Source organism: Barbus barbus (genome assembly GCF_936440315.1).
Source record: "Barbus barbus genome assembly, chromosome: 18".
Classification (NCBI taxonomy): Eukaryota; Metazoa; Chordata; class Actinopteri; order Cypriniformes; family Cyprinidae; genus Barbus; species Barbus barbus.
Genome location: NC_136746.1, coordinates 18,985,292 through 19,011,438, shown reverse-complemented (window position 1 = coordinate 19,011,438; position 26,147 = coordinate 18,985,292). Strand labels below are relative to the sequence as shown.

Below are 26,147 nucleotides of genomic sequence, written 5' to 3'. Positions count from 1 at the left end.
TCAGACTGGTACGATATGGAGGCCGCGGCCATGGTCCTGCAGTTTGATTGGGTTGCCATGGTAACTAGTGGCGGTCATAGGCAGTGGCAGCAGTGGGAGGGGCGGAGCCCCGGGATGCGGCACTATAATAATAAGGGGAACCTGGAAGTTAACAGAAGAGCGGAGCGTTTGAAACCACAGCAAGAGCAACACTTATGCCCACTCCTAATCATTTTGCTTATGTAAAATACAATCAGACTATTCTATTACGTTCGGAAACCTCAGCACACACAAAAACACTTGCGAAGGGCTTATGCGCGTTTTAATTTAGAGATGCGGTGTGTTATGACCTTGCTAATCAAAAAGAGAAATAAAACTGTAGCTAGTTTAGTAAAGCTGCATGCAAATAATGTCATTGTAAAATGTGATTATATTAATCCCACTTTAAAGCGACTAATCCCATAAGGGATAAGCAAAAAGGGTTAATACTCACTTAATAACGCGGGGTTGCTGAACCGCCAAGCTTCATTGTAAGTTGTGTACTGTGGGTGAGAGTAGGGATTTCCTGAAAAGTCGCTTCCTGAAATCAAACACAAGTGACAGGTTAGCAATAAAGCAAATTGTGTACCTTTTTAAAGGAATATTAATAAATTCCGGGTGAAATAAAGCTCGACTGTCAGCATTTGTGGAATAATGTTGATCACCACAAAAATTAATTTTGATTCATCCCTCAAAAAAAAAAAAAAAGATAAAAAAAAATCAAGGTTAAGATGAAGAACTCATATTGAGTAAATATTTTTGAAGCCAGTTTTGAAGGATTTTAAAGAACTTTGAAATTTCATAAAAGCACTTCAGTTATTTAATCTGTTAACCTGTGCATAATTTTTTGTATTTTTTTGGCATTTATGGCATTGTGATGACAATGAAGTTGTAAAAAAGGCAAGTAAGCATTTTTTTACACTAAAATTATGTTAAGATGATTATTGGTTCCATTTGGTGTCTATATAATTGAAACAGTGAGTATTTTAATGTTTACAGAAAAAATGTCAATGATTAACATTTAAACAATTTCTAAAAACAATTGCTAGTAAATTTCACAAATAATTACAAATGACCCAAGTTAAATGTATAATTTTGAAGTAGAAAGACTGAAATAGCTTTTTCCCTTGTAAAATCTACTCCAATAATGGTTGTTTCTTATAACTTATTATTATTATTTTTTTACAGTGTAATTCAAATTTAAAGGAGGGACAAGAAGAAATGCATTTTTAAGGTAAGGTAATGACATATGCTATCGATTGAGCTTAACTGAATTACTGAATTAAAGTAATGCTGTGCTTGAAATATTCGTAATATTGCATCACATTAGTTCAGCACATCAGAACTAAAGGAACTGGCATTGTTTCACAGCGCTAGCTAGCAGATGGCTCGCCCTGTCCTCTTTCCTACGCCCTGGTGCTCGGCCATTTTGGCTGAATTTGTTACATTAATCCTGAGCTGGGTTTTGAAGTTTCCTTTCTTTGATTCTGCTGTTGCGCTCTTAAGATTCTCTATTCTTCGGCCACACCAAAGCCCGGCTTCAAAAAACTTCCCCAATGGATTCGTTCTCGCACACACTCTACCCTTTTTATTCGGCCGAATTCGACTTTCAGGAAGCGACCCTGTCCATGTCAGTGAGCAATGCTGTTGGTCCCCCACGTTTCTTTCTTTTATGAGACAATAAAGGCTGGGTTTTATATGAAGCTGGTGAGGAATGGCTTTTGCTTTAACAGTGTTTGGGGTCTGTCACTAAATCTTAGTCGTTCGAGGGCCAGATGAATGGAAGTGCACACAAAACCCATGGCTCTAGGATTTAAGAGGATTTCTCAGCCTGTGTGACCAATGAAAATGAATCTTTGATGAAAACATATTTGATGTACCTGTAAAGATATGTTTGCCCAGCAAATGAATCCTGTCACTGAATTAAATTTGCCCCTGCGAACTATTCATGTTTGTGGGCCGTGGAAGCCCAAGACAGACTTGAATCTATCTGAGGCACTCAACGGTGACCGAGAGAAGAATCCCTCTCTGTGTTTGATGTAAAATATTTGTTTTCCAATTTTCGCACACTGCATGTTTGTGCTCGGACTTTGCGAGCGCTGATGTTATCCCCTGGCTCCGCGTACAATTGCATTTACACTTTTCTGACTTCTCTGCAGCACCTCTCAGACCATCCGTTTGCATACATATGTGTGTGTGTGTGTCTGCGCTGTTTGGGGAGAGGGCACCGGTCTTGCTGGCAGATTGCATCCTGTCCTGGCAGTGAAACTCAAGTCGGGTCCCTCTGAGAGATAGTGATTTAAATATTTACAGGCCTTCCCGCCCGCTGTTTTGTGACCCTTAACTGTTTGCTGTGAACCTGAACTGCAGGTTAAGTAGAGGGGAAAAGAGATACGCTCTGCAGCACTGGAGGCAGGGTGGAGAAAGCTGTGTTTATCGATGGTCTGTGAGAGCGTCGAACGGTCCGGGAGAGCGAGGGAGGGGCGTAATGAGCACTGGAACCTGAGTGGAACAGAGAGGAACTGTCCTATATCCTGCACTTATGTCCCTGATCACTTATTGAGAGGCGCTAATTTTCTCCTCGGCAGCCGATAAGCTGATTCTCCTTCTCAGTTGATTGACGAGTCGAGATCGAGATTCACACTGCCCGCTGTTGTCTTTGCAGCCATCCTGCAATTACGGCTCCTCATTAATCTTTTTCTCATTAATATTATGCTCCTCATTAATATTATCCTGTTTAATAAACATTAGCATCACCAGAAATGTCATGGGCAATATGCTTGTGTCACTTCTCTTTCACAACTCTCATTCTTAAAATGTTACCTGGCATTCTACACTAATGTATTCAAACAGGAAAGGAAGCTCTGGGCCAATGTTAATTGAATATTAATGCAAAATTGTTATCAAATCACTGTTTTATTTTCCAGGTGCAGCAGTGCAAATTCAAGTTGGCTTTGCATGACCTCAGGTTTCCTGAAGATGATCAATTGCCGAGGACTGTTCGCTGAAAATATTACGAGCTCTCTTAAAATTAACGTCCTCATAAAAATAGTAATTACACTTACCAGGGACCATTCCAGCAAGTGTAGAGGTGGGGTAGCTGCCCTGCCCAGTGGGGGGAACATGAGGTGGGTATCCTGGTAAGGTTGTGCTCGCCATGTCTCGACCTGGAAAGAAAGTCAAAGTTTGTGAGGGCAGCTCCACAAAAAAATTAAAAAAATAAAGTCAATAAATACAAAAAAATTAAATGGGTGCTGGATATAGTTATCCTAAAATCTTAATAATAATAATAATAAAACTGAAGAGGAAAATCATCCAGAAATTAAGATTTTTAGATTATATATAAATACATTTAGTATGTGTATATTTGTAAAAAAAAAAAAAAAAAGATAAACTCCACATATTCTGATACATCAAAAATTATGATGCGTAGAATAAAGTGGAAAAGCCCCCCATACATTAAACTACTTAAAGTGTTACACTATGCACATTAATAATAAAAATACTCAAACATATTTGATTTCCTTAAAAACACAACCCTGTAACCCTTTTCTCTGAAGATCTGTGGAAACTGAAGTCAGCTGTAGCTTTTTATTTGTAGACAAATAACTAGAAAACCCACATGCCAAACATACAGTAGGTAATGATCACCTCTCCATAAATTCACAACTTGAAAAACTGATGACCCTGCAGAAGCTAAAAACAACTCTGCTTTTTTTCCTCTTCTAGGTCACTCGGCCTTTTAACTTCCTCTATTACACAGAGTGGCGCTGCTGGCCTGTTTTGACTGAAATATTTTAAACTGCTCGACATAGAGAAGCACAGAATGCCCTCGGCCTGCTGGTGGCATCGCTGCTGCTAAAAAAGCCCAGAACATCACACTGCCTCCATATTCAGTTCTGTAATTGAAGGTGACGGCTAGCAATCCTGCTGGATGTGCTGGCGCAAACTTTACAGCACGTAGGCCTTCGTCAGTCCCGAATGGGCCCTCGCGAGGTCCCGCATCATTGTTTGAAAGGGGACCAGTGAGGGGCTACCCCAATCTAGTTACTAATAAGAGAGCTGCCAGTAAGGGTGGCACACTAAGTCAGTAAGCAATGTGAAAATCCGTTTTAGTGTGATGTTGTGCTTTTGGTTTAATTAATGTGAACAAAGGGCAAATTACAACCGAGTTGTTGTCTAGTTTTCCGTCATTAACTAAAAATATGAGCAAAATTTGCAGTTATAGAGTATGACACACAATTCCACTCACACATTAACAAGCATGTTAGAAATACTAATACAGAGGCTTTTAATCATAAAATAAAATCAAAGTACTAGAGACTAGATAAGAATTAACAGTACTTTTCAGGGCCGTACAGGACAGTAGCCGTCTCCAGCAGCGCTATGGAATGTGCCCCAATGGATTTTTGAATATATTAGATTTTAAATGACATTTAAAAAATATTTGTAGCTTTTGAAAACGTTGCAGTTTTACAGTGTATATATACCATTTTTTTTATATACACCATACCTTTCAAATGTTTTGGGTCATTTGTAATTTTTTCTTTTTTTTACAGTAAAATATTATATAAAAAAAAACTGTTTTCTATTTTAATGTATTTTGTAAATTGTTAATGTTAAATGTAATTTATTCCTTTGATGGTAAAGCTAAATTTTCAGCAGCCATTACTCTAGTCTTCAGTGACGCACAATCTTTTAGAAATCATTCTAATATGCTGATTTGCTGCTCAATAAATACATATTATTATTATTATTATTATTATTATTATCAGTGTTGAAAACAGTAGTGCTAAACCCCTTTTTAGGATTCTTTAGTGATTAAAAAGTTTATTTGATATCTTTTTCTACTGTAAAATAATTTAAAAGACTTTACTGTCACTTTTAATTTTAATTAAATTTAATGCATACATGCAATTAAAAGTATTAATTTCTTTTTTTTTTTTTTATCTAACTGACCCTAAACTTTTGAACAGTAGTGTACCACTTAAATGACAATTTGTTAAAGAGTAATTTTCCTTTCTTTTTGTAATGTCTTGTTTTGTGCAGGGCAAATGACTGTCATTGCTGCCCCCAAAAAAAGCATGACGCCTTTGGTTGTTTCCCCCTTTACCAGCACAGGGTACGTTTTCTAATCTTTCTTTGTATTATTATTTTATTTATTTTTATTTTTTTTTGTAGGGCTGTACCTGCTATAATAGGCTGGCTTGCATACTGGCCGTAGCTGGGGGCATGATGGGCATAGGCACCGTAGCAGGGGGTGGAGGCATCTACTGACACGCTGGGCTGGAGAGGCAACAGTTCCGCTAGGCCCGTGACTGCCAGTGAGGAAGGGGTGAAAGGAGCCAGGGAAGCCTCATGCGGCTCCTGCTTAACGCACATGGAGGATGAATGTGACTCTGCCAGGTGGAGAAAAACAACAACAAAAACCCCACACACACACAATCAGACAATGCACAATCGCTCGCACTCAACAAAAAAACAAAAACAAAAAAAAAACAAAGATGAATCATGACAGATGGAAGTACTGAATGGAAGCAGTAAAAGAAAAGGAAAATGAAGTTTGGCTGACAGTGTTTGGTGTTGTTGTGATGCTACATTGCGCTTAGGAGGAAAAGAAGGATTTATGTGAAGTTACGACTGCCGCGGTGTTCTGACTCAGTTCCTCGGGTGTGTTCAGGAGTTTTAACAGAGCCTCCAGAGGCACACGCTCAGAAAACAACATTTCTACATGCACGAGGGGATTTGGTCATGGAAAGCCAGGAAATGTTACTGTGAACTTGTGCTATAACACTGATCCACAAATAATTACATCAAAGATGCTTTAAAACTTTTGCCACACGTATGTGCTGGCAATATTTTTTTATTATATATATTTTTGCAATATTTATTAATTTATTTAGTCATTTAGCAGACGCTTTTATCTTTTTTATCCAATATTAATGTAAAACTCTTTATATTTATTTTTTCTTTCTATGACAAAATTTATTTCTGTTTTTCAGTAAAATTACAGCTGGCAGTAAAGGCATTAGTAGTCCGGCATTTCTCAGTAAAACATCGCCTCACACAAAAACCTAAATATGATTTTATCTAATTTGGTGGCATGGTGCCAGGAATATATCGCTACAAATTTAGAAGTTTAGACACAATTTAAATAGAAAAAATTTTTGATTCTCTCACACTGCAAAAAAAACTGATTCGTAATATCGCAGTGGTTCTCCATACTTGGAAGTTTTTGGAAAGTTACAGGCCAGCTATATTTTACATGCATTTTACCCATTTGGTATGTGTTTGTTTTGGGCCCTGCTTATTCATACTTACAAACAGAATAGATTAGAACTTAATTTTTTTTTTTTGTAAACGGATCAGAGAAATCTTTGGTTCAGTTGTTTTTTTCTATCTAGTTTTTCTCAGAATGAAAAAAAAAACAATTTGCTCCACAACAGACACTTTCACAGTCGTCTATCAACTTTAGATTTATATACAAATAAAGCTACATTTTTATACAAACCTGATTGAAATAATTTATCCATCGAATGAGCTAAAAATGAGCAAATATACACAGGTAAATCACTTTGAAACTATATCTCTAGAATAGCATCAGCAAACAGCAGCTTGGCTCACAGATCAATCACGCTCAAATTTCCCTAAGGTTCGGAGGTAAGAATCGCATCTCAAAACAAAAAGCCTGCAAATCGTGACACAGCCCCTTTGCATCGCCATCCATAATATCATTTGGCTGATGAGGTTTGGCATTTTTCATCTTAGCGGGTTTGCGACTGCAGCTCGAGCAATCAATGTGAGCTCTGTCTTCATCTCTCTCTCTACTCATCCTCTTTAACATCCTCTGCTGTTAACATGGTCTGTGGGGAGGGCTCTCACAGCTTCATGATAGCCTCATTAGCTGTTTCCCAACTATTGTTGTTTTACAACCAAACTATGTGCGGAGAGTCGCTCATTAAGATAAGGCCTTCTTGTTGTCAGACGCAACCCTGACAACCAGTTCTGACCTAACGCCAGGAAATCAGGCAACTTAACTGGCCTCTTTCCCACACAAATCAATGGCAGAATTTCCTTTCCTGGGTGAGTCTGGGACTAACAGCCGAATCTTCATGCAGCAGGAGCAGGATAAACATGACGTTTTTTTAATTCAAGAGACAGAAACGAGGCTGTTAGATGACTATATTTCAGAGAAGAAGATGACGGCCATAAAGCCTAACTTCAAAAATAAAAAACCTTAGAGGCCAATAAAGGAGAAAAGGAAGAGAGGCTGTCGGAGGAATTAGGCCTTGCGTTTTCACGGCCTCTGCTTTGCCGCTGTAAAGCAGACAAGGGCGTTCGCTACACTGACCGAAGCCCAGTGTTCAAGATCACTGAACTCTGAAACTAATCAGAAGTGGTGTTGCTTATTGTCCTGGAAACAAGCAAGACCTGCAAAAAGGAAGGCTGTCAACCTCCTGATTACTGAGATGGAAGATAAACACTGGTCTATGTGGAGGTGCATCACATCTCAACACGATCAAGAGCTATAGAGTTTTCCATGTCTGTCTTTCGCTCTCATGAATGCACAGTTTCACATGGGTGAAGAGAGAGAGGAATGACTTCTTTTTTTTAAAATCCAACAGCTCCAGCAAAGTCACTTGCCTTAGAGATGAGATATATAAAAAACAACAATTTATAATCACAGACACTGCAATGTTTTGTAACAATACTGCGATCTTTGACCTCAATTTTCAACATTTTGTCACAGGAAAAAACGGAATAGACTGCTTCACCCCGATCAATTACAGCAATGTAATGTTTGGACGGCCAAATTGCTTGAATGCCCAATTTAAGTTCCTAAAGTCATTCATTATCAAATGTGTGCTCAAAGGTTAGTGTGCTATTGTGAGTCTGAAATAAACATTAATTTGGGCTCTAGGGCCTGCCGGGGCTTCTGGTGACTCAAGACAGAGGCAGTTTGTCACCGGGCCACACATCAGGTACCTCAGTCTAGCCGCCAGCGTGTTGTTTGCTGCTCACTGGAGAATAGCGGGCCACACTTAAAAAATGGCTCTCTGGCGGATATATTTCAGCCGGAGTTCATCAGCAGCATAAGCCGACACAAAGCAGTCTTTTCTTTCGCTCTGCCTGCGTATACTGCTTTTCTTTCTTACTTTTCTTGCTTGTTTTTTTTTTCAGACATGGAGCTCTGTTGCTTTCAGGCCTGGGCACTCATTTTTCCCCCCTTCTCCTCTCCTCCCATCTCTCCTAAGAGATTTGGAACAAGGGGGATCCCTTCAGCACCTGCTCAGGTTTTCAGCGGATCGGAGGGGTGCCCATTTACACGGTACCATCCTACTGGCACCAGGAAGACTTCCATTATACGGCTCGGCAGGGACGGCGCTTAAGAATCTGCACTAGTCATTCATTGTGAAGGTATGTGCAAACGGCCTTTTTAAAAAGCTAGCCATATCTGGACAGCATCCAGACTTTTTACTGCAGTTTGAATAAATCATGCCATTGTTTTTTTCCCCTCTACTACAGTTAATACATGAAAGTGTGGAATGTGCATGACGCATAAGGGCAAGTATTGCATCTGATAAGACTGAAGCCCTTTAAAACAACAGAAGCACAGATTAAACCCACAACAACTTTATTATCTGTACTTTATAGCAATTTATATTATTAATGTATCTAAAAAAGTATGCATCTATTCCATTATTTAAAGGAATGGACTTTACTACAAGTTTTTTTTTTTTTTTAATTAATTACATTTCATTCAGCATCATAAATTTCAGTCCAATAGACAAGCCATTTTCAAATGCATTTTCCTTTAGGACTTTAGGTACAGAGCAGTAACCCCTAAAACTAATTGGGTAAACAGTTAACACAAAAAAACATGTCTCTTATGCCTCGTAGTGCCCTTAAAATTCCAATTTCTGTTTTGTAATGAAGAGTTCATTAATCATTCATCTTTAATAGATTATGCAAATCGCACGACATAAAATCAACAAGATCAATGGCAGCGTGAATTTTAATTGGCTCAGGAAAACATTGCTGGGAACGAGCATAATCTCCAGCTCTATCCAATGAGAGGGAGTAATTTATTCAGAATTGGCTCTCAGTGTAAATGCGTAGGGTAATTTAGCACCTCCGTTAACTCTGTCCTTATTCTTATTTCCAGTTTATCACATGCGAGTACACCATAACATTAGGTTATTGCATCTTTGAACTGCTTTTCTTGCTTTTTTTTAATAAATGAAGTTATTACTGCCAAAAGTCATTTAGAATATGACATGGAACAGTTAATATATAAGACTCTCAAGAAATGTCATTTGAGCCTAGATATTCTGAAAAAGCTTTAGAGCATAATTACAACTGTATTCAATTTTTTTCAGAAAATGCTGAATTTAGGTTGCCAGGGGTAAGCATTCTTATCATGGATGCATATACCGCACCGACACCGTTGTGAAATCATTAACAACAATAAAAACTTAAGCAACCATTTGAAAATCTCTCCATCAGGGCCGTTTCCTATGCTCTACCAGAAGCAAGAGGTGGTCTGCACTAAGACCACCGGTGTGTCCAGTCCCAGGTGCAAGAAAGGCCACCTGCCATGAGGGTGCTCCCTAGACCGAGACTGCTTTCATACAAAGGACAAAAACACACCTTTCTTCTCCAGAGGCCCAACTTTCTGGAGGGAACTCTACCTCCCACATATTACTGAGGGGGAAAAAAGCCCTTTCTTTTCACATAACATTATCCAGCTATCATTTGAGAAGGGGGCACAGCAATTTTCAATCATCCTGTCCTCCGCCCACACAGAACTCATTGGCTTTGATGGCTCCTGCATAATTATGTGAATTTTATTAAAAGCTCAGCGTATTAATCTCAGCATGACAGTTGGCTATCAGTAAACTTAACCTTCTCTGAGGTAATAACAGCCGCAACAATGAAACAATATTTCAATTAGCCAGGCTGACATTAACCACCGCATACCACAAGGGAAAAAAAAATGCTGCAGTATTAAAAGGCCAAACCGTGCTAGGCCGCCATATTTCTTTCTGAGAACTATCAGCTGAAGAAAACATTTCAGTACACAATGGTGAAGTAGTAAAACAATACATTGGTTTTTGAACAGTGACACTGGCCAACAAATCTCCATAATCACTTCTTGCATGCAAGTAACGGCGCCTGTCTGTTTCGATCGCTCCTTTCTTACACGGCTCCTCAGAGCAAGCAGCACTAATCCATCCACTTTAGATCTACATGTCACATTCCACTCTCACCTGTCCGCTCAACTTAAAAAGCTCACTTTACTACATTAAACAGTCACATAGTCTAGAATATGAACGTCCTGCCAGTATTCTAACGGTCAGCCGGGACAGTGGATCCAGCGTTCTTACCTGTCACTACTGGGTAGCTCTGTGACACGCTGGAGCCCAAATCTGAGCTGACGCTGGTTGACAGACTGGGCTTGACTTCGTCCAGTCCAGGGTTCAGTGCTGGTAGCGAGTATTCATTAGCCTGCCAATGAGGGGAGGGGACACTTTAAGTAGATATATCTTGGGATCCAAGCATCACTTTTAAGGTGTCCAATTAGAAAGCTTTCTGCCTCTGAGCTGCCAGTCCTGTGTTATTTTATTTCTTTCTTCTTTTTACGATATTTCTTATGATTTAAGGAAAGTGGATTTAATATAGCGGCGGCTCAGTTACTGTGGCTTTGTAAATGGGCACCTGAAATCCAGTTGTACTAAACTTGCACATTATTTTTATTTCCCCCAGTCAGTGCATGTGGGTTTTGGTGGAGTTAATGTGAACTGTGTGTGCATACATTAAGGATGTGAGCGGGACAGAGAGTAGGATTTGGAACAGACTGAAAGGAAGGGGTGTCAGCTGTCTCTTTGTGCTTGACTGCAGTCATTCCCCTGACCAGCCAAGGGAGGAGACGGGTCTGCTTTGTTCGATTACCAACATGGCCTCGTTTCGAGACCATTTGTAATTGTTTTCTTTAGGATGAGAAAATGATGACACGAACATAATCCCGAAACAGCTTTCTGTTATAATTTTTATATGATGCTTACATTTGTTGGATTAAGTTGCATTTGAGGTCATTTATGGTACTATGATTTTTTTTTTAAATAGATTTCTTTGTAACGAATGCAACAAATGAGAATAGATTTCCGGCTAGCATTGTTCCTCGCATATTAAATTGTGAGCGTACATATGTCCATATATGTCTGCGTGCGTGTGTGCGTTCGTGCATCTGCGCACCACAATAGGGCCGGTGTCCCAATGGGAAATGCTGTGACCCCAGACTTGTCTGTCTCTATTCCAGATAAACTCTAATTGTCTGCTACAAATGTTCAGTTGGCCAGTAGCGGATGTTCCTCTCTATTTGGTCTGGCCTCAGATGCACAACAGCTATTTTATCATGCAGATAGGGGCAAGTTGGGCGTGGGGCAACTGAAGAGCCATCTGAAAAGGATGACCAAATGGCTGGCAGAAGTGTGGGAGGGGTAAACCCATTGAGTTTAGCATTTCCAAAATGGCTTTTTAATGCCCAGCCTCACACACCAGACATGGCTAATAGGTCCGCTCTTTCAAGAGTTAAAAAGGGGGCACAAAAACGGACCAATAAATGGGAATGTAGTCTGATTAATATTACATTAAATTAAAAGTGATTTTTCTGGACTGTTCCAGGGCTGTTTTTTCCCTCGCGTTTAGCCTCTTTCCTTGCCTTTTTTAATACCTTCTTGGCTTCTCTTTGTGATTGCAAGTCATTTCCAATTCGTTTTGGTATTGATCTTCCAGTAGAAATCAGTTTTGTAATTAGCTGCAAATTAGGCCCTCTACAAGGGGTGAGGGCTGTCCCCCTGATTTATCACCAGTGTAATTCTCTGCGATCGGAGAGAAATTAAAATGAACTCAATTAGGCCACTGCTTTTGCTTTATGGGCCTCTACTTGGAGTTTCAAGGGAAAAAATTAATAGTCACTGGTTGTTTGATAGTATAATGAAAGTAAATAAAGCTTATCTCCTGTAATAAGCCGAAAGCTTTAAATAAGAGCTTGTATATACAAGGTGGTGGTTTTTTTTATATTGTTTTTCACAGCATAATTTTTCAAGAGACTGAAGATCTGTCAATTATTTTTCGTATTCGTATCAGCGGATTCATGTTGATGTGCAATTATTAAAAACTAAATTAATCTGGCTTTAATGCACCTTACACTATTTAATGCATATATTAGTGATGCTTAGGCAAGATGCATCAGTTAACATTTGTCTGGGATTAAATCGTATGGTGACTTGATTTCACTAGTTCATCTTAAGAAAAATAAACATCTGTCGGTTCGAATGAGCTCTGCTGTCCGCTCACACCCCGTTTTAAAATTAGTACTGCAAACAATCTCCAGATTTTTTGTTTAAGAGTTAGTTTGTTAGTATTCGTCCATTTGCCTCAATATTACTAACCTGCTCTGGCTTGATGTGTTCTGACGTAGGGAAGACGTCGGGGTATGACGGCCGCTCAAACACCCGATCCAGAGCCTCCAGCTGCTGTTGAGTGAAGGCATCGGCCCTCAGGTGCTTCCGTAAACTCTCCACACTACCCTGAGAATCACTGTTTGGGCCAGAGCCATCTGAACCATCTATGAGAGGAGAGAGGGACAAGGCCACATGCTAGTACCAGTCGTTATGGTCCTGTTTCTCCCTGGGACAGGCACCCCATCCCGCCCTCCCCGCACCCACACAACAGCTATGTCTAGTGCCGTAGTGCAGCTCTCAGCACCGCTGGATGAAAGATTGGACTGTATCAGCTCAAATTCAGTCAGCGCTAGCCTCAAACTGATCCTAATAGCTGTGGAAAGATAGAGCGCATGAGGCTGGGAGAGAAAGAGAGAGAGGGAAAGATGTGGACGGTGCAAAGTGGGAGAGAGAGCACCCACACCTCCCCCATCCCAGATCGGCATCAGCACAGTCATCATCTGATAGGCCTGCAGTAATTGATGGATTACCTTCAGAGCAAACATATACTTGTTGGGAACGCCATGTGTTTTAGCACGAGCCACCTTGTTCTCTTTCCCGTCAGTGGGCTGGTGGAAAATGGAGAGCTATTATTTAAAAGGCACAATTTCCTTTAGAATGTAATGCTGCTTTCACTTTCAGATTGCTTTTCCCTGGAAAAATGGGAGGCCAGTGCCGGCTTGAATACAATTACACAGCTTGACTGCCAGCTTATGCATTTCCCTCCATCTCGCTCTCTATAAACAAATGAACAGTTTCCCCTCAGACCGTGACCTCATCACCCTGCCGAAGCAGGTAGCCTTCTTTCCCCAGCGCCTCATTTTGCTATTCCGGAAGCCCTTCCACAAACATTCGGCAAACGTTCATGCAACCTCGGCAGTCCCACCGGCAGCCTCTCGTGTCTCTGGTGGTGGAGGGGCTTTTTTGCTCCCTTACAAATCTGTCATTCTAAATTTGCAGCAGATTATGTTCTCTCCTCGGCGAGAGTGTAGTGATATATGATATGCAAGGCCCCTATTGATTGCCTGATCTGGTGGCAGGAGAGAGGCGAAATGAACTTGAAATGAACATCATGCCTCAACTCATTGTGCGTATAATACTCTACTTAATCCCACATTTTTCTGTGCTATGGAATTCAATTGATCAATCATGTTCCACTGATAGTACCATTTCAGGGGCTTTATTGCCATTCTACCCGCCAGCTTGACCTTTTTTCAATGGCTGAGGCCACAGGATGAACTGACTTTCAGGAGAAATAGATCCACAGAGAGGTTTGATAAGAGACAGGGAGATGGTACGTGTGTGTGAGTGTGTATTTAAGCTACACTGACGTGACTTTTTTCTCTTCCTATTAATTCCAGTTGTGGTTGTTTTGTTGTGTTTTTTCTCTCTGCATTATTTGAGTCATTCCATATCCGAGCGCAGGCATTTTTTTATAGACAGCTCCCTTGGGGGCCTTCTATAAGGCTGCGTGTTGTTGCCATATAAACCTCAATTGTTCTCTTTGGTACCGAAGAAAATAGAGTCATTAATTACTTTCTATCAGCTGGTCTAAGTGCAAACTGCGATCAATAAGCAGGCGTTTGTCATTTGCTTCGGTGCAGCATGTTTCCCATACTCAAAAGCCCAAAGCGCGCAGGGCCGCTAGTTGGCACAGGGGACAGAGCTGTGGGGGCTGGGCTGCTCTCCATTACGTTACAGTTAGGGGAGATTTAGGTTAGATCAAGGTTAGATCAGTGTTTCTCACTGGAATTTTTTGAACATTTAACAGAGATTCAGTGTAACTGCAGTGATGCTGTCTAGACTATGTATATGGCTCCTGTTTACATCAGTGCTCGTGCTATATTGATTTCATTGGAACACTTGAGTGTGTTTGTTTTGACATCCCACTGCATTAGCACTCTGGTGCTATGTGACTAGAGCTCTGTCAGATCAGATAACCAGAGTCCATAAAACAGGCCTCCCCTGGGCTTCCTCCTCTGGAGAGTCCAGTTCAAATAAAACTAAGAACAAGAGACAGTCAAAGGCTTATCATAGTGAACTTGTCATTTTAATAGATGCACTGTATGTAGTCAATGTCCGTACGTGTAAGGTGCTTTTGAATATTTTAAAGTGGAATGTCCTAAATTTGTGATATGAACTGAGGGAATATATTAGGCTTTAGGAAGTGTGTTTAGGGTTGATCAGGCAGGTGTGACATTTTTTTAAAGAGAGCAGCGCTGAGCTTCCAGCTTTCATCTCAACAGATAAGGCTGGCTTGGATGAGAGAGCTTTTTGAAAAGCAAATGAGGGTCTCGTGACCTCTGTGACCCTTGACCTGAATATCACACATCCACTCGTATAGGGGTAGTTCAACCAAAAATAAAACCTCTGTGATCATTGTGTTGTGACTTTCTTCTGTTAAAAATGTTTTGAAGAATTGTTTGAATGTATGGATTTAAAGAAAAAAATATAAACAACATGAGGTCGAGTAAATGATAGAATTACATTTTTTGGATGAACTATCCCTTTAAGTCTAAAGTTCAGTGTTCCTATTTTAATTATTAATTTTTTTTTTATCTAACGAAAAAGTAACTTTTTTTTTTTAATACTTGCTCAAAAACTAGAAATTTGTGTGAGTTTGCACTCATTATATAGGCTGGAGAAGCAAATAGGAAAAGAGGCTTGGCACCCCTATTTCTGAAATCTACGGTGCGGCAAGGCTGCACAGCACATAACTAAATCAGAAGAAGATGAGACAGTGGGAAAAAGAACAAGAGAGAGATGGAGGGAGAGAAAGAACGAGGTGGCAGCAGCAGCACAACCAGGGCTGTTAATTTCCTGTTATGTTACAGCGTGTTTAAAGGCTTTATTAATTCAATTTAGTGTTGCTGAGCAGTGTGCAGGCTGCCAGTAGGAGCTGCGCTTTCTCTCCTTTTTTCTTTTCTCAGGCTACCGCTGTCAGCATGGGTTTCTCCTCTCACCCATAACACACATTCTTTACTGTACTCACACCCGGTTTAGCACATTTAGCACATCGGCCTCATGTGACGTAGCGTTCTGGAACGCAATTAATGAATGCGTTTCTCCCTCGCTCTCTCTCTCTTTCCTTTTAAAATCTGCGTAATGCGGCGCACCATTAATTCTCAGCATCAGCATTCATAATTGACTTTTCCCTGACATGATTCCTCCTCGAGCGAACCACCCTGTCCTTAGATGTTTTCGTGCTGCAGGTTTTCACGTTTGAGCTATCGGCCAGGCCGGGGCGGCGGGTCTGCTTGAATGCAGATGTATCAGCCGAGCGGGGGCATAGACCTTTTGTGTCCTTTGATAAGGAGCCCGGCACCTTCTTCTCTGCCGGTTACGCTCTGCAGCCTCTCTCAAATCTGGTCTTTCTCTTTCATACAGAGGCTATCATCGTGATGAGATCGGTGGGATGTTCTTATTCGATTTAGACTGAGGCCAATCCATTTCTTGGTTTGGATGCATTTCATTTCTATTCTTTTTTAAAGTAGAATCCATATTGACACAATAGAATTTCACAGGCCATGAAATGTAAGCACAGGTTAAGCATTCTAGCTGTGGGCCAAACTATTTTAGCATGGGGATTTGAAGTGTGTTGTCGCTCACTCTCAAAGCAATACTTTTAGATGAGCAAACAAGCTATAAGTGAAAGTTTTGCGTTCTTGTACCACAATGGCACGAATGTAATCTCTTTAGAGCTAACGTCAAATAAATATGCCACTAGGCCTTATAAATCACCCCACTTTCATTTCTTTCATGTGAACGCACGCTCCCACAGCTGATTCAAGCATCAGTCTTGTGTTTTCGCGTGCAATTTATTGCAATCAGCCTACTCCCTATGTAGGTTATGTTTGGTTTCATACAGATGGAAGAGAGCCGGGTCACACCAACCTGCTGATCAGTCGACGCAAGGACAGGTGAGAACGAAACGGCGCGGAAATACGCAACTTGTGCCTGTACTGCTAGTAATTAACTCAGTTCATTCATTTGTGTCATTTTGTAACAAAGTATTAACTTTGACAAATGAGAAATCCCAAACAGGCTTAATTTCCCTCTTTTGCCATTAATGCATTTGGCAAAAGAGGCATTCTATTTTCCATAATGAGATACACAAATAAATCTGGCAATGGATTGAAGGGCCTGTGAAGGCAGCAATAAGGTTGAGGCGCATTCTCTGTGCTGGCATAATTGGTATCACTGCTTGCAGACATATAAACCAATCTTTACACAGATAGGGCTGTGTCTCTCTCTTCCCCTTTAGGCTATTTCTTTTGTCTCCTCAATAGCTTGCACATCCACGATAGAGGAAGGGGGTGCTAATTTGTGAATTAATAGCTTTTCTCTGCAGAATTGCAAATTCTCTAAAATGTCACTATGTTCAACTTGTGGGGAGCTATTGCCACCAAAGAACTAATCTTGGGAGGCTCCCCCCCAACCCCTGCCTCCCTCTCCCTCCCTTTCTGCGATGGTCCGCACCACACCGAACGTCACCCGTAGCCGGCGAGCAACACGCTACTTTTAATTTGCAGTAACACATGAAAATGACAGATTAATGACTCTTATGACACCTGTGTCCCAGAAGCTCCTCTTGCAAAGACCTGGTGTACATAACGCGTGTCACACTACATTATCTCCATATCACTCTTGTAATGGGGACCCTTTTTTTTAAAGGGCACTAGCATCATCAAATATAAAGACTGCGGAAGCCTACATCTTTTAAATCAAACACTAACTCATTACACCGCTCCAGAACTGGCTGGTTTTAACCTCATTTCACACGTTACGTGTTTCAAAGTGCATCTGCACATCTCTTCCTAAAATCGGATTAGCATATTTCTGTTATGTCATCATCTAATGAAGGTAAGATTGGCTGCGCCCAGCCAAATAAGGCTCAGGTAGCCCAAGGCTGCTGGGCTGCTATGAAATTGAAACCATACACTGGCTGTCGCTCTGCCTCCCTGATGTCTCGGTGTGAAATAAGGGCTAAGTTTAAATAACACAAAGCTTTTTAGACATTTGGCACTGTATCAAATTACCAGCCATGAGCTCTTCATCAGGGACACGGGATGACATATGCCCTACAAATGTCTCGGTACACCTTGAGAGACCTGCAAAAGATTGTGCGACGCTAGAGGAGGAAAACACATTGGCAACGATGGGAATATTTACTCTAGTCGTTATAATGAAAGGTAATCCTCGCTGAAGTGGTATTAAATTTGATATTGCGCACGCAAGTAAACTCGTGTTTTCCCGCCTAGTGTTTTATGATGCAATTACACTCAAGCCCTTCATCCACTCTTCACGTTGTGTCAGTTCTAATCAAACTAGGAATAACTACCGCCGCTGCCGTTTGGCTGGGTAATCCCCTCTCGCTTATGTTATGTCCCTTCTCTGTTTTTAGGAGCAAACGGTCTATGACAGTGACAGAGGAAAAGCCCCACGACGGTCTCGGTAAGAGCTTGCCACGCTGTAGCAAATGTGATTTGCCACAGTCGCTTTCTCACAGTGTTTATATATGATCCAGAGCTCTCTCCATAAAGATATCATTAAGCGTCAGTGGGCTCCTTCTCATCCCCCTCCCCTCGACACACAACCCTACACGTACACGTGCACGCACACACACACACACACACACAGAGCACTTGATCAGACTCGAGTGGCTCGTGATTGAGCAAGCAAAGAGAAGGTGGGCTAACGGAACTTACAATATCCTATTTTCCTCCCATCCAAGTGGTTGCCACTCCAGAGAACTAAAGAAATGGAAACATAAAAGAAGCAAGTAGCCCTGCTTTGATAAATGTTTTAAGAGATCATTTCCAACCAATTCAACCTCCCTCCCTTTGACTACAGCACTTTCTATGTTCCCGTTCGGCCCGGTGCCACATGGATGTTTATTCACTAGAATTCAAAAGACGATTGTATGAAGAGCCGATCAGCCATTAGGCCTCAGGCGGTATGTGCCCTCTCATTTAGAAAAGGAGAGAGAATGTTGGCATGAGCAGGTTGGCAGCCCCCATTTTGCCACTATTTCAGTTCTTCAAAAGCAAAAATACACAGCCAGAAAATTGTGAGAAATTAAAACGTCAGAATATGTCTTTAGAAGTCAATTATAAATCGCACATCAGGCCATTTTACATTGCATTCTGCATTTCCAGTCGGCTGTGAGCACATTTCCTCATGCATCTCTTGTTTTTACGTTGCTGATTTCTTTGTCTTCCTTTCGTTGACCGGTATTATTTACAAAAAGCATAAAGCCGTATCCCTGACGCACTACCTAAGCGTTATGCTGTCATGATTCGGACCAAATGATAGCATGTAGGCATATTCTTGTTTGCACAGAGCTACTGTATCATCAAATAAAATGTGCTACAGCCATGCAAACACCATAATATCAAGCGGCTGAATGAAATAGCCCAATCTGCTTTACTACATAACAAGTCACTTGAGAGCGCTTTTTTCTTTTACAAAATGCTTTGTCCAGTGCTATCAAAATGCCATCTTCATCTCCCCACACAAATTGGAAATTACAGGGGGCTGTAGAGAGGCCTAGAATAGGAGTGAAAGGGGAATAAAAGCGATGGAGAGAAATCCAGTCACTTACCATCATCACGTTTTCTCTTTTCACCGTTGGAGCGAGGGATTCCTAGGATGCCATTAATAGAGTAGGACCCCACGGGGTCATTGGAAGCGCTTGACACTGGTGGGGAGGCTGTGCTGGGCACTGAAAGAGCACAGGAATAGGTTAACGTATATGGAGTGCTCTCAAGATGACCTTAAAAGAGAATGAATTAACATTAGGTCACAGGCGTAATTGATGTCATTACGATTTTTATGTTTATATGCAAAATATATGCTGTCTCACCTATAGTGTGTCCCGCTGTGGTGAGAGGCGTTCCTGTGCCGTCGGAGGATGGATGGAAAGGCTGCTGAACTTTGGTTCGAATTATCCTATGAAATGACAGTTAAAAGAACACAATGAGTCGAAGTTGCAGTTGGTTGGCTGGATCACTTTACGGTAAGTTTTTGCACAGCCTGATGCGACCCAATGCGTGTGTAAAACTCTAGTGTTGTTTTGGGGCCTTCCTATATAGATGCACTGATTCTGTCACAAATAACCAATCTTGGGGTATTAGGGCCAATCATGGAGTAGATGTGCGAGGCAGAGTGGGAGCTACCGCGGAGAGAGTGGATTCAATCAAATAGGATCCCATCTTTAGAAATACGATAAAGTCCCACTACCTTGAAGGTGTGATATGGGGGAAAGTTTTCATTGCACTTTGGTCTGAATGATCTTGCAAACAAAGCATGAAATCGCATCAATTCACCTCAATGATGAGCTTCACTGCCTCGAACTGGCCTCAGCTTTAATAATCTCTCTCTCTCCCTCTCTCCTTCTTTATCTATCTCAATCTCAATCTCTCCCTCTATCCTCCTCCTCACTGAAGCAAGTGAAGATTGCTTGTAGAGTGTAGATACTGACTTCCCAGATACGCCATTTTTTTTCTAGCACAAACATTCAGGGGTGCCAGTGCGGATGAGGCCCTATTGATTGGGACTTGGGGATAAAAAAAAAAGTTGGGAATTAGAGGCAGAGAAGAACAGATGCAAATGGAGGGCTATAAATTATATGTGACAGGAAAGCAATAGTGTCTCATTGCTTCACCAAAGCCCACTGCAGCATCTGATGTCTTTAATCTGGGAAACGCTTTTGAGAGAAGAAGCTGTCACCTTATTCCAGGAACACATTTACAGTGGTGTGAAAAAGTGTTGGCCCCTTTCCTGATTTTTTTTTTTTTTTTTTTTGCATGTTTGTCACACTTTAATGTTTCAGATCATCAAACTAATTTAAATATTAATCAATGATAACACAAGTAAACACAACATGCAGTTTTTGAATGAAGTTTTTTTTATTATGAAGGGAAAACAAAATCCAAACCCACATGGCCCTGTGTGAAAAAGTGCTTGCCCCCTAAACATAATAACTGGTTGGGCCACCCTTAGCAGCAACAACTGCAATCAAGCGTTTGCGATAACTTGCAATGAGTCTGTTAAAGCGCTGTGGAGGAATTTTGGCCCACTCATCTTGGCAGAATTGTTGTAATTCAGCCACATTGGAGGGTTTTTGAACATGAACCTTTTTAAGGTCATGCCACAGCATCTCCATAGGATTCAGGTCAGGACTTTGACTAGGCCACTCCAAAGTCTTCATTTTGTTTTTCTTCGGCCATTCAGAGGTGGATTTGCTGGTGTGTTTTGGATCATTGTCCTGCTGCAGAACCCAAGTTCGCTTCAGCTTGAGGTCACAAACAGATGGCCGGACATTGTCCTTCAGGATTTTTTGGTAGACAGCTGAATTCATGGTTCCATTTATCACAGCAAGTCTTCCAGGTCCTGAAGCAGCAAAACAGCCCCAGACCATCACAAACACTTTTTCACACAGGGCCATGTGGGTATGGATTTTGTTTTTCCTTCATAAAAAACTGCATGTTATGTTTACTTGTGTTATCTTTGATTAATATTTAAATTAGTTTGATGATCTGAAACATTAAAGTGTGACAAACATGCAAAAAAAATCAGGAAGGGGGCCAACACTTTTTCACACCACTGTATACTCGTTGGCTACACATTTTCACATTTGTATAAACTATAACATGGATGTAAATTTCATTACTAAGGAAATCCTTATTTCATATGTACTGATGATTTGAGTGAAGTGAACTGGCAATGTTTTTAAAAACATTTTTAGTAAAAAAAAAAATTAAAATCTATATAGCAAAATCTGTTTAAGTATTATGAATATTGTGTGAATTTTTTAACATCCAACCAAAACAATGATTTAACCCTACGATTTGCATTAGCCACACAAATTCAATAGCTTGGATCCATGTTCTCGCTATCGAATGAGCTATTTGGAAGGTGTGAATTAATGACTTGCCAGGGTGCTGAGAATTCCCTGTAGAAATATTAAAATATGAATCGATGCTATTGAAAGGATGCTTAGGATTCAGGCGATAGAAGGGCTCAGAACTGGTTGTGTGCCAGTGACTTCATGCTGTGAGGAGGACACAGAGAACACCCCAGACAGTGTGTAATCTTTAATAATTCATGCAGAGAAAATGTGCTTAAAGCTGGGACATCTTCTAATGTCAACAGAGCAGAGGTCAACCTCAGTGCTCAGTGCATGAGGGTCCTGCCTCTGCAGTCTGCTCACTGGTGAGGGAATACTTTTAGACAGGGTACAAGAACACCTGTTTGAAAATGGCACAATGCTTACAGCTTGACTAGGCAGCTGCAGCCTGTGTTAAATGTTCTGTTATGATCATAGGAAGTGTTAAAATATTGCATTTTATTTGTACTTGCCTGCTTTCAGCAGTATCAAAGTTAAAGAACACTGTAACCCAGATCACTTCAAAGCACAGCCCTCACTGATGTTTACTTATAGCAAATCCTATTTTATTAACTAATACAGGCAAGTTTTGAAATGATTAGCTCAGGGAGTTTTATCCTATAAATGTTCCTTGAGCATAGAAATCCCAACTTTGTATGATTCAGAATAGCAGTAATAAATTCCAGCTACATCATTATACATATTAATTTTATACATAAACAGAGGTGCTTATAATGGCCTCCTCTGAGATGACAACTTGAACAACATTGGAAACGAAGGTTTATTGGCTCTTCTTTCAAGTCATTAATGCAGATTAAAAATTTACCGCATACATGTGTTGAGACCTGTTCAAATTGCCCTTTTTAAGCAGCCATAGTGCATGAAATGAATTTTTTCAGCCTCTCTCTCCCCCGTTTTTTTTTTCTAGGAAATGTCTTGTGTGGGTCGGCCCATGATCTCTCTTCAGCTCATTAAAATGTAATGCTGCTGGCCAGCTCTATGGAACAGTGCCTCCTAACCAAAGTTCATTACTCCTGCTTGCAGGTAGGCCTTTTTCACCTTGTTCTTCCACTCTTCTGCTCCCTCCCACCACCACGACTCCATCTCACTTGGGATAGTCTTGCTAGCCTTTGTATTTTAATAAGAAATAAGAAAAAGAAAGGTAACTAATTGTTAGGACTTTTTATTTTCAGCTGACGTATTTAATGTAGGTAGGCATATAAGCAAAGTGGGGCTGCATATGATGTCCCTTGCATTATTTACGATAATATAAGAACTACAGAACCTGTTTGTTAGTCCTTGCTAAGTTTAATAGCTTACTGAAATTGCTGAGATAGAAGCCCAGTTACACACCCACCATATTTCAAACTATTCTTGTTTAATAATATTAATAATAATAGTGTAGTAATAATAATTATAATAATTATTGTTATTATTATTATAATAATTATTGTATTAGTTAAAATAAGTAGAAAATATAAAAAATAAACATCGTTTTTTTCCCAAACCCGTTTAAATAGGCTACCTTAACTTTTTTTTTTTTTTTTTGGTCTAGAGTAGCATAGCCTACTATATATATATATTTTTTTTAGAACTACTGAGATTCCGTGTAAGGCAGTGATGTCTAGTCGCGTATTTCCCAGTGCAACTGGATCTGGTTACAGATTATTGATTGGTTTTCATCGAGACAGATGTGATTTTCGCGACCTCAACTATAGATCCTCTGCAGGCTGTGGACAGATTTGGGATTGAATTGCACATTTGAGACCACCCCGAGAGCAAGAATTAAAAAGCAAAAAAAACGTCACCCATTGAATACGCATCGTCAATTGGAAAAGATGTGTAGTTTTCTATACAAGGCCTCTAAAGGGTTTTCAAATTAGCTGATGATAATTTGGCCGTTAGTGTTCGCTGTTTTAATAACAGTAGACTATAGGCTACTGCTGAAGGTCAGTAGAGAACGGAATTAATAGTTTTGTTCTGTCTTCATGCTTTTCAAAACTGAAAATCGAAATTCAAATAGCATTACCTGTTTATAGATGAAACACTTGGTACTGTGTCGTTGTCACAAACGCCCTCGGCCAGGAGTCGGTCTCTGATCTCCCAGGCGAACATTGTGGGATTTTGCCGCTTGTATTCTGCGATTTTATCCACAACTTTGGGTGTCGCCACTTTTGGTTTGGACCCCCCAATAACTCCAGGTTTAATACTGCCGGTTTCATAGTATCTAGAAAAACATAAACGATAATTCGTTATTTAAAAAAATCTTTACATGTCAGAATATTGGCGTGTTTTTTTCTTTCTTTCTGTTTTTTTGTTTTTTTTTGCTAGCGCGTGGCATTGTGCACATTTATAAACAGTGCGTTGTGGATACGGGTCATAAATAGCTATATAATGTTAATTTAATTATTTATTTTTTTTATTTGAGTTTCAAATTATCAAGTGTGATTTTTCTTCCCAACCCTTGCGACGGGAAAATGTGTAGGCTAATTTTTATTTTAACACCTACATTTGATATGTTTTCCGTTTTGAATAATTAACATTCGTATGCTGCGATTTAAAATCATCCATTTATCAAGCGGTTTCTTTAGCGACTGATATATGTCCCATGCACCCCACGATTAATACATGCCACCAACACATATCTCATAATTTCTAAGGAACATTTAAAGTGCAGAATACCTTATAAGATCCTTTTGATAGCTGAAAAATATTTCAGAAAATTCAAACATCTATAACAGTTTCCTAGAAAACATATCCTTCCTCCTCAACAATGAATTTAAGGTCAGAAATCTTTTATATTAGACCTTTTCACTAAAAGGGAAAAACTTACTAATACGACACATAACAGTAAAACAAAGTTTATTTACATGAAGCAATCATTTCATTACTATTGTTATTTCTACACTGTTATAACTGGACAAATTTACTACATCTGTACATTTCCGTACCTTCCGAGAATTTTGCTGACACAGCCATGGCTGACCCGTAGTTGTCTTGAGATGTCACAAGGTCTGACTCCTTGGTGCGCGAGCTCCACGATTCTTTGCCTGACCACATCAGGTAGGGGTCTGCCATTCACAAACACCCCTCCTAGCTGGTTCACACCGCCGTGCCCTATATGGGATACAACAACACAGACACAAAGAGCATAACATTACATACATATAGAAGATAGGCTGCGCCGTTAACATGACTACCACACAGAAGCATTTAATCTTCTCTTTCTCCCCTCAACCTCTCTCTCTTTCTCCCTTTTAACACTCTCCGCATGGAAGCGCGCACGCACACACACACTACCTGCATGTGCCCATGTGGACAACGATAAACAATAAGATAGTTAGGCTATAATGTATATTTTTACTAAGAAACATGATGGAAAATGCATCCGTAAAAGGTCTTGACGTCCCAGTTCTTTTTTTGTTTATTTGTAGGCTACTGTTTTTTTATTTATTTTTTTATTTTACTATGACAGTGTTAATATATATATATATATATATATATATCGAAAAGTTCACGGGACGACAGTTAATGTTTTCCTCATACAGATAAAACAAATTAATTATGCACGTTGGACAGTCGTTTTTAAATTTATAGTTCAATTAATTTCTTTATATTTATAGATATATTTTGTCAGCACAATGTAGCATGATAAATATCTACTATTGTAATAATAATAATTATCCACACCGCCATCCTTTTATAAGCACTCATGATTGTAAACACTGGCAGACGTCATGTGCTATTCTACCCATAAAGACCCGCTGCAGTTAGGTAGTATTTTCCTCTACTATTCCATTGCAGCCAAACACATGTCGCATAGATTATGTTTCAACCTGTTTAATTTTCCTTGCACAATTATTGTAAATAATTAAAAAGAGCTTTGATAACTCATATTACAACAATGGAGTAGGCTACTGCAAAATAATTAAGAATTAATTATTTAAATTAGACCCAGGCCGTCCGTCATCTTGTTACAATACGGTCTTTTCAACAAATATCGCACAAACAACTTTTAAATTATTATTATGGCAAAAATCAAGCATTTTCTATGATTTTTTTTTTAATGTAGAGCACATTTATTTCCATTAGAAATTCCTCGCTTTAAAATGCAGAGATTTTAGAGGCAGTGTTTTGTAAAATAATTTAATCTTTTGCAATTCATCTGGTATTATTGCGTTGGCACATGTTAGACATTTCTGGCGATTTTGATTTATATTTATATTCTTCCTGTAACTACATCTGTTGCCATCCCACATGTACCAGTAATTTACTCAGGCTTACTGAACTTAAAAATAATAAATATATTGTTTATAATATCATAATCATTTACGTTTTAAATACAAGGCAGAATAAGTCATTTTAAATTAAGCTAAATATTGTAATCGACTTTTTGTCGGAACAAACGATTTAAAGGCCGCTAAATATAAGAAGCGATCGTATTTTTATTCGCGGTGACTACTTTTTGTATTCGCTTTACTGAGCGTCAAGTATAACATATTTAAACAATCATTTCCTACATTTCTTGTAAGAGCTTTGGAAAACTTAGTAAGAGTAAATAGCTTAACGCACAACGGTTATATAGTCTTACAAAGCCAACTCTACCGAAACGATGAACAATTTAGACTTTATTTATGCTAACCGAGGTAGAGATTTTTAAGGAAAATACTGATATTTTACTCACGGTGCATCGCCGAGAAGGGGTCTGCTTTGCAGTGAATATCCATGGGATA

At 39.8% G+C, this 26,147-nt stretch overlaps 1 protein-coding gene across 4 annotated transcripts; it reads right to left on the bottom strand.

Moving 5' to 3' along the window:
* LOC306883934 (paired box protein Pax-2a) lies at positions 1 to 26,147 on the bottom strand (the record flags this gene model as incomplete). 4 transcript variants are annotated; one of them, XM_079439464.1, is made up of 11 exons in its annotated part: positions 1 to 122; positions 473 to 559; positions 3,084 to 3,185; positions 10,407 to 10,527; positions 12,474 to 12,649; positions 18,233 to 18,277; positions 19,129 to 19,248; positions 19,390 to 19,475; positions 23,444 to 23,641; positions 24,366 to 24,531; positions 26,099 to 26,141. In XM_079439464.1, the coding sequence occupies 11 exons, from the start codon at positions 26,139 to 26,141 to the stop codon at positions 1 to 3; spliced, it is 1,266 nt and encodes a 421-aa protein (XP_079295590.1). The 4 variants fall into 4 exon arrangements, with proteins under 4 accessions (XP_079295590.1, XP_079295591.1, XP_079295592.1 ...); XM_079439466.1 differs by having other exon boundaries at positions 65 to 141; XM_079439465.1 differs by lacking the exon at positions 18,233 to 18,277.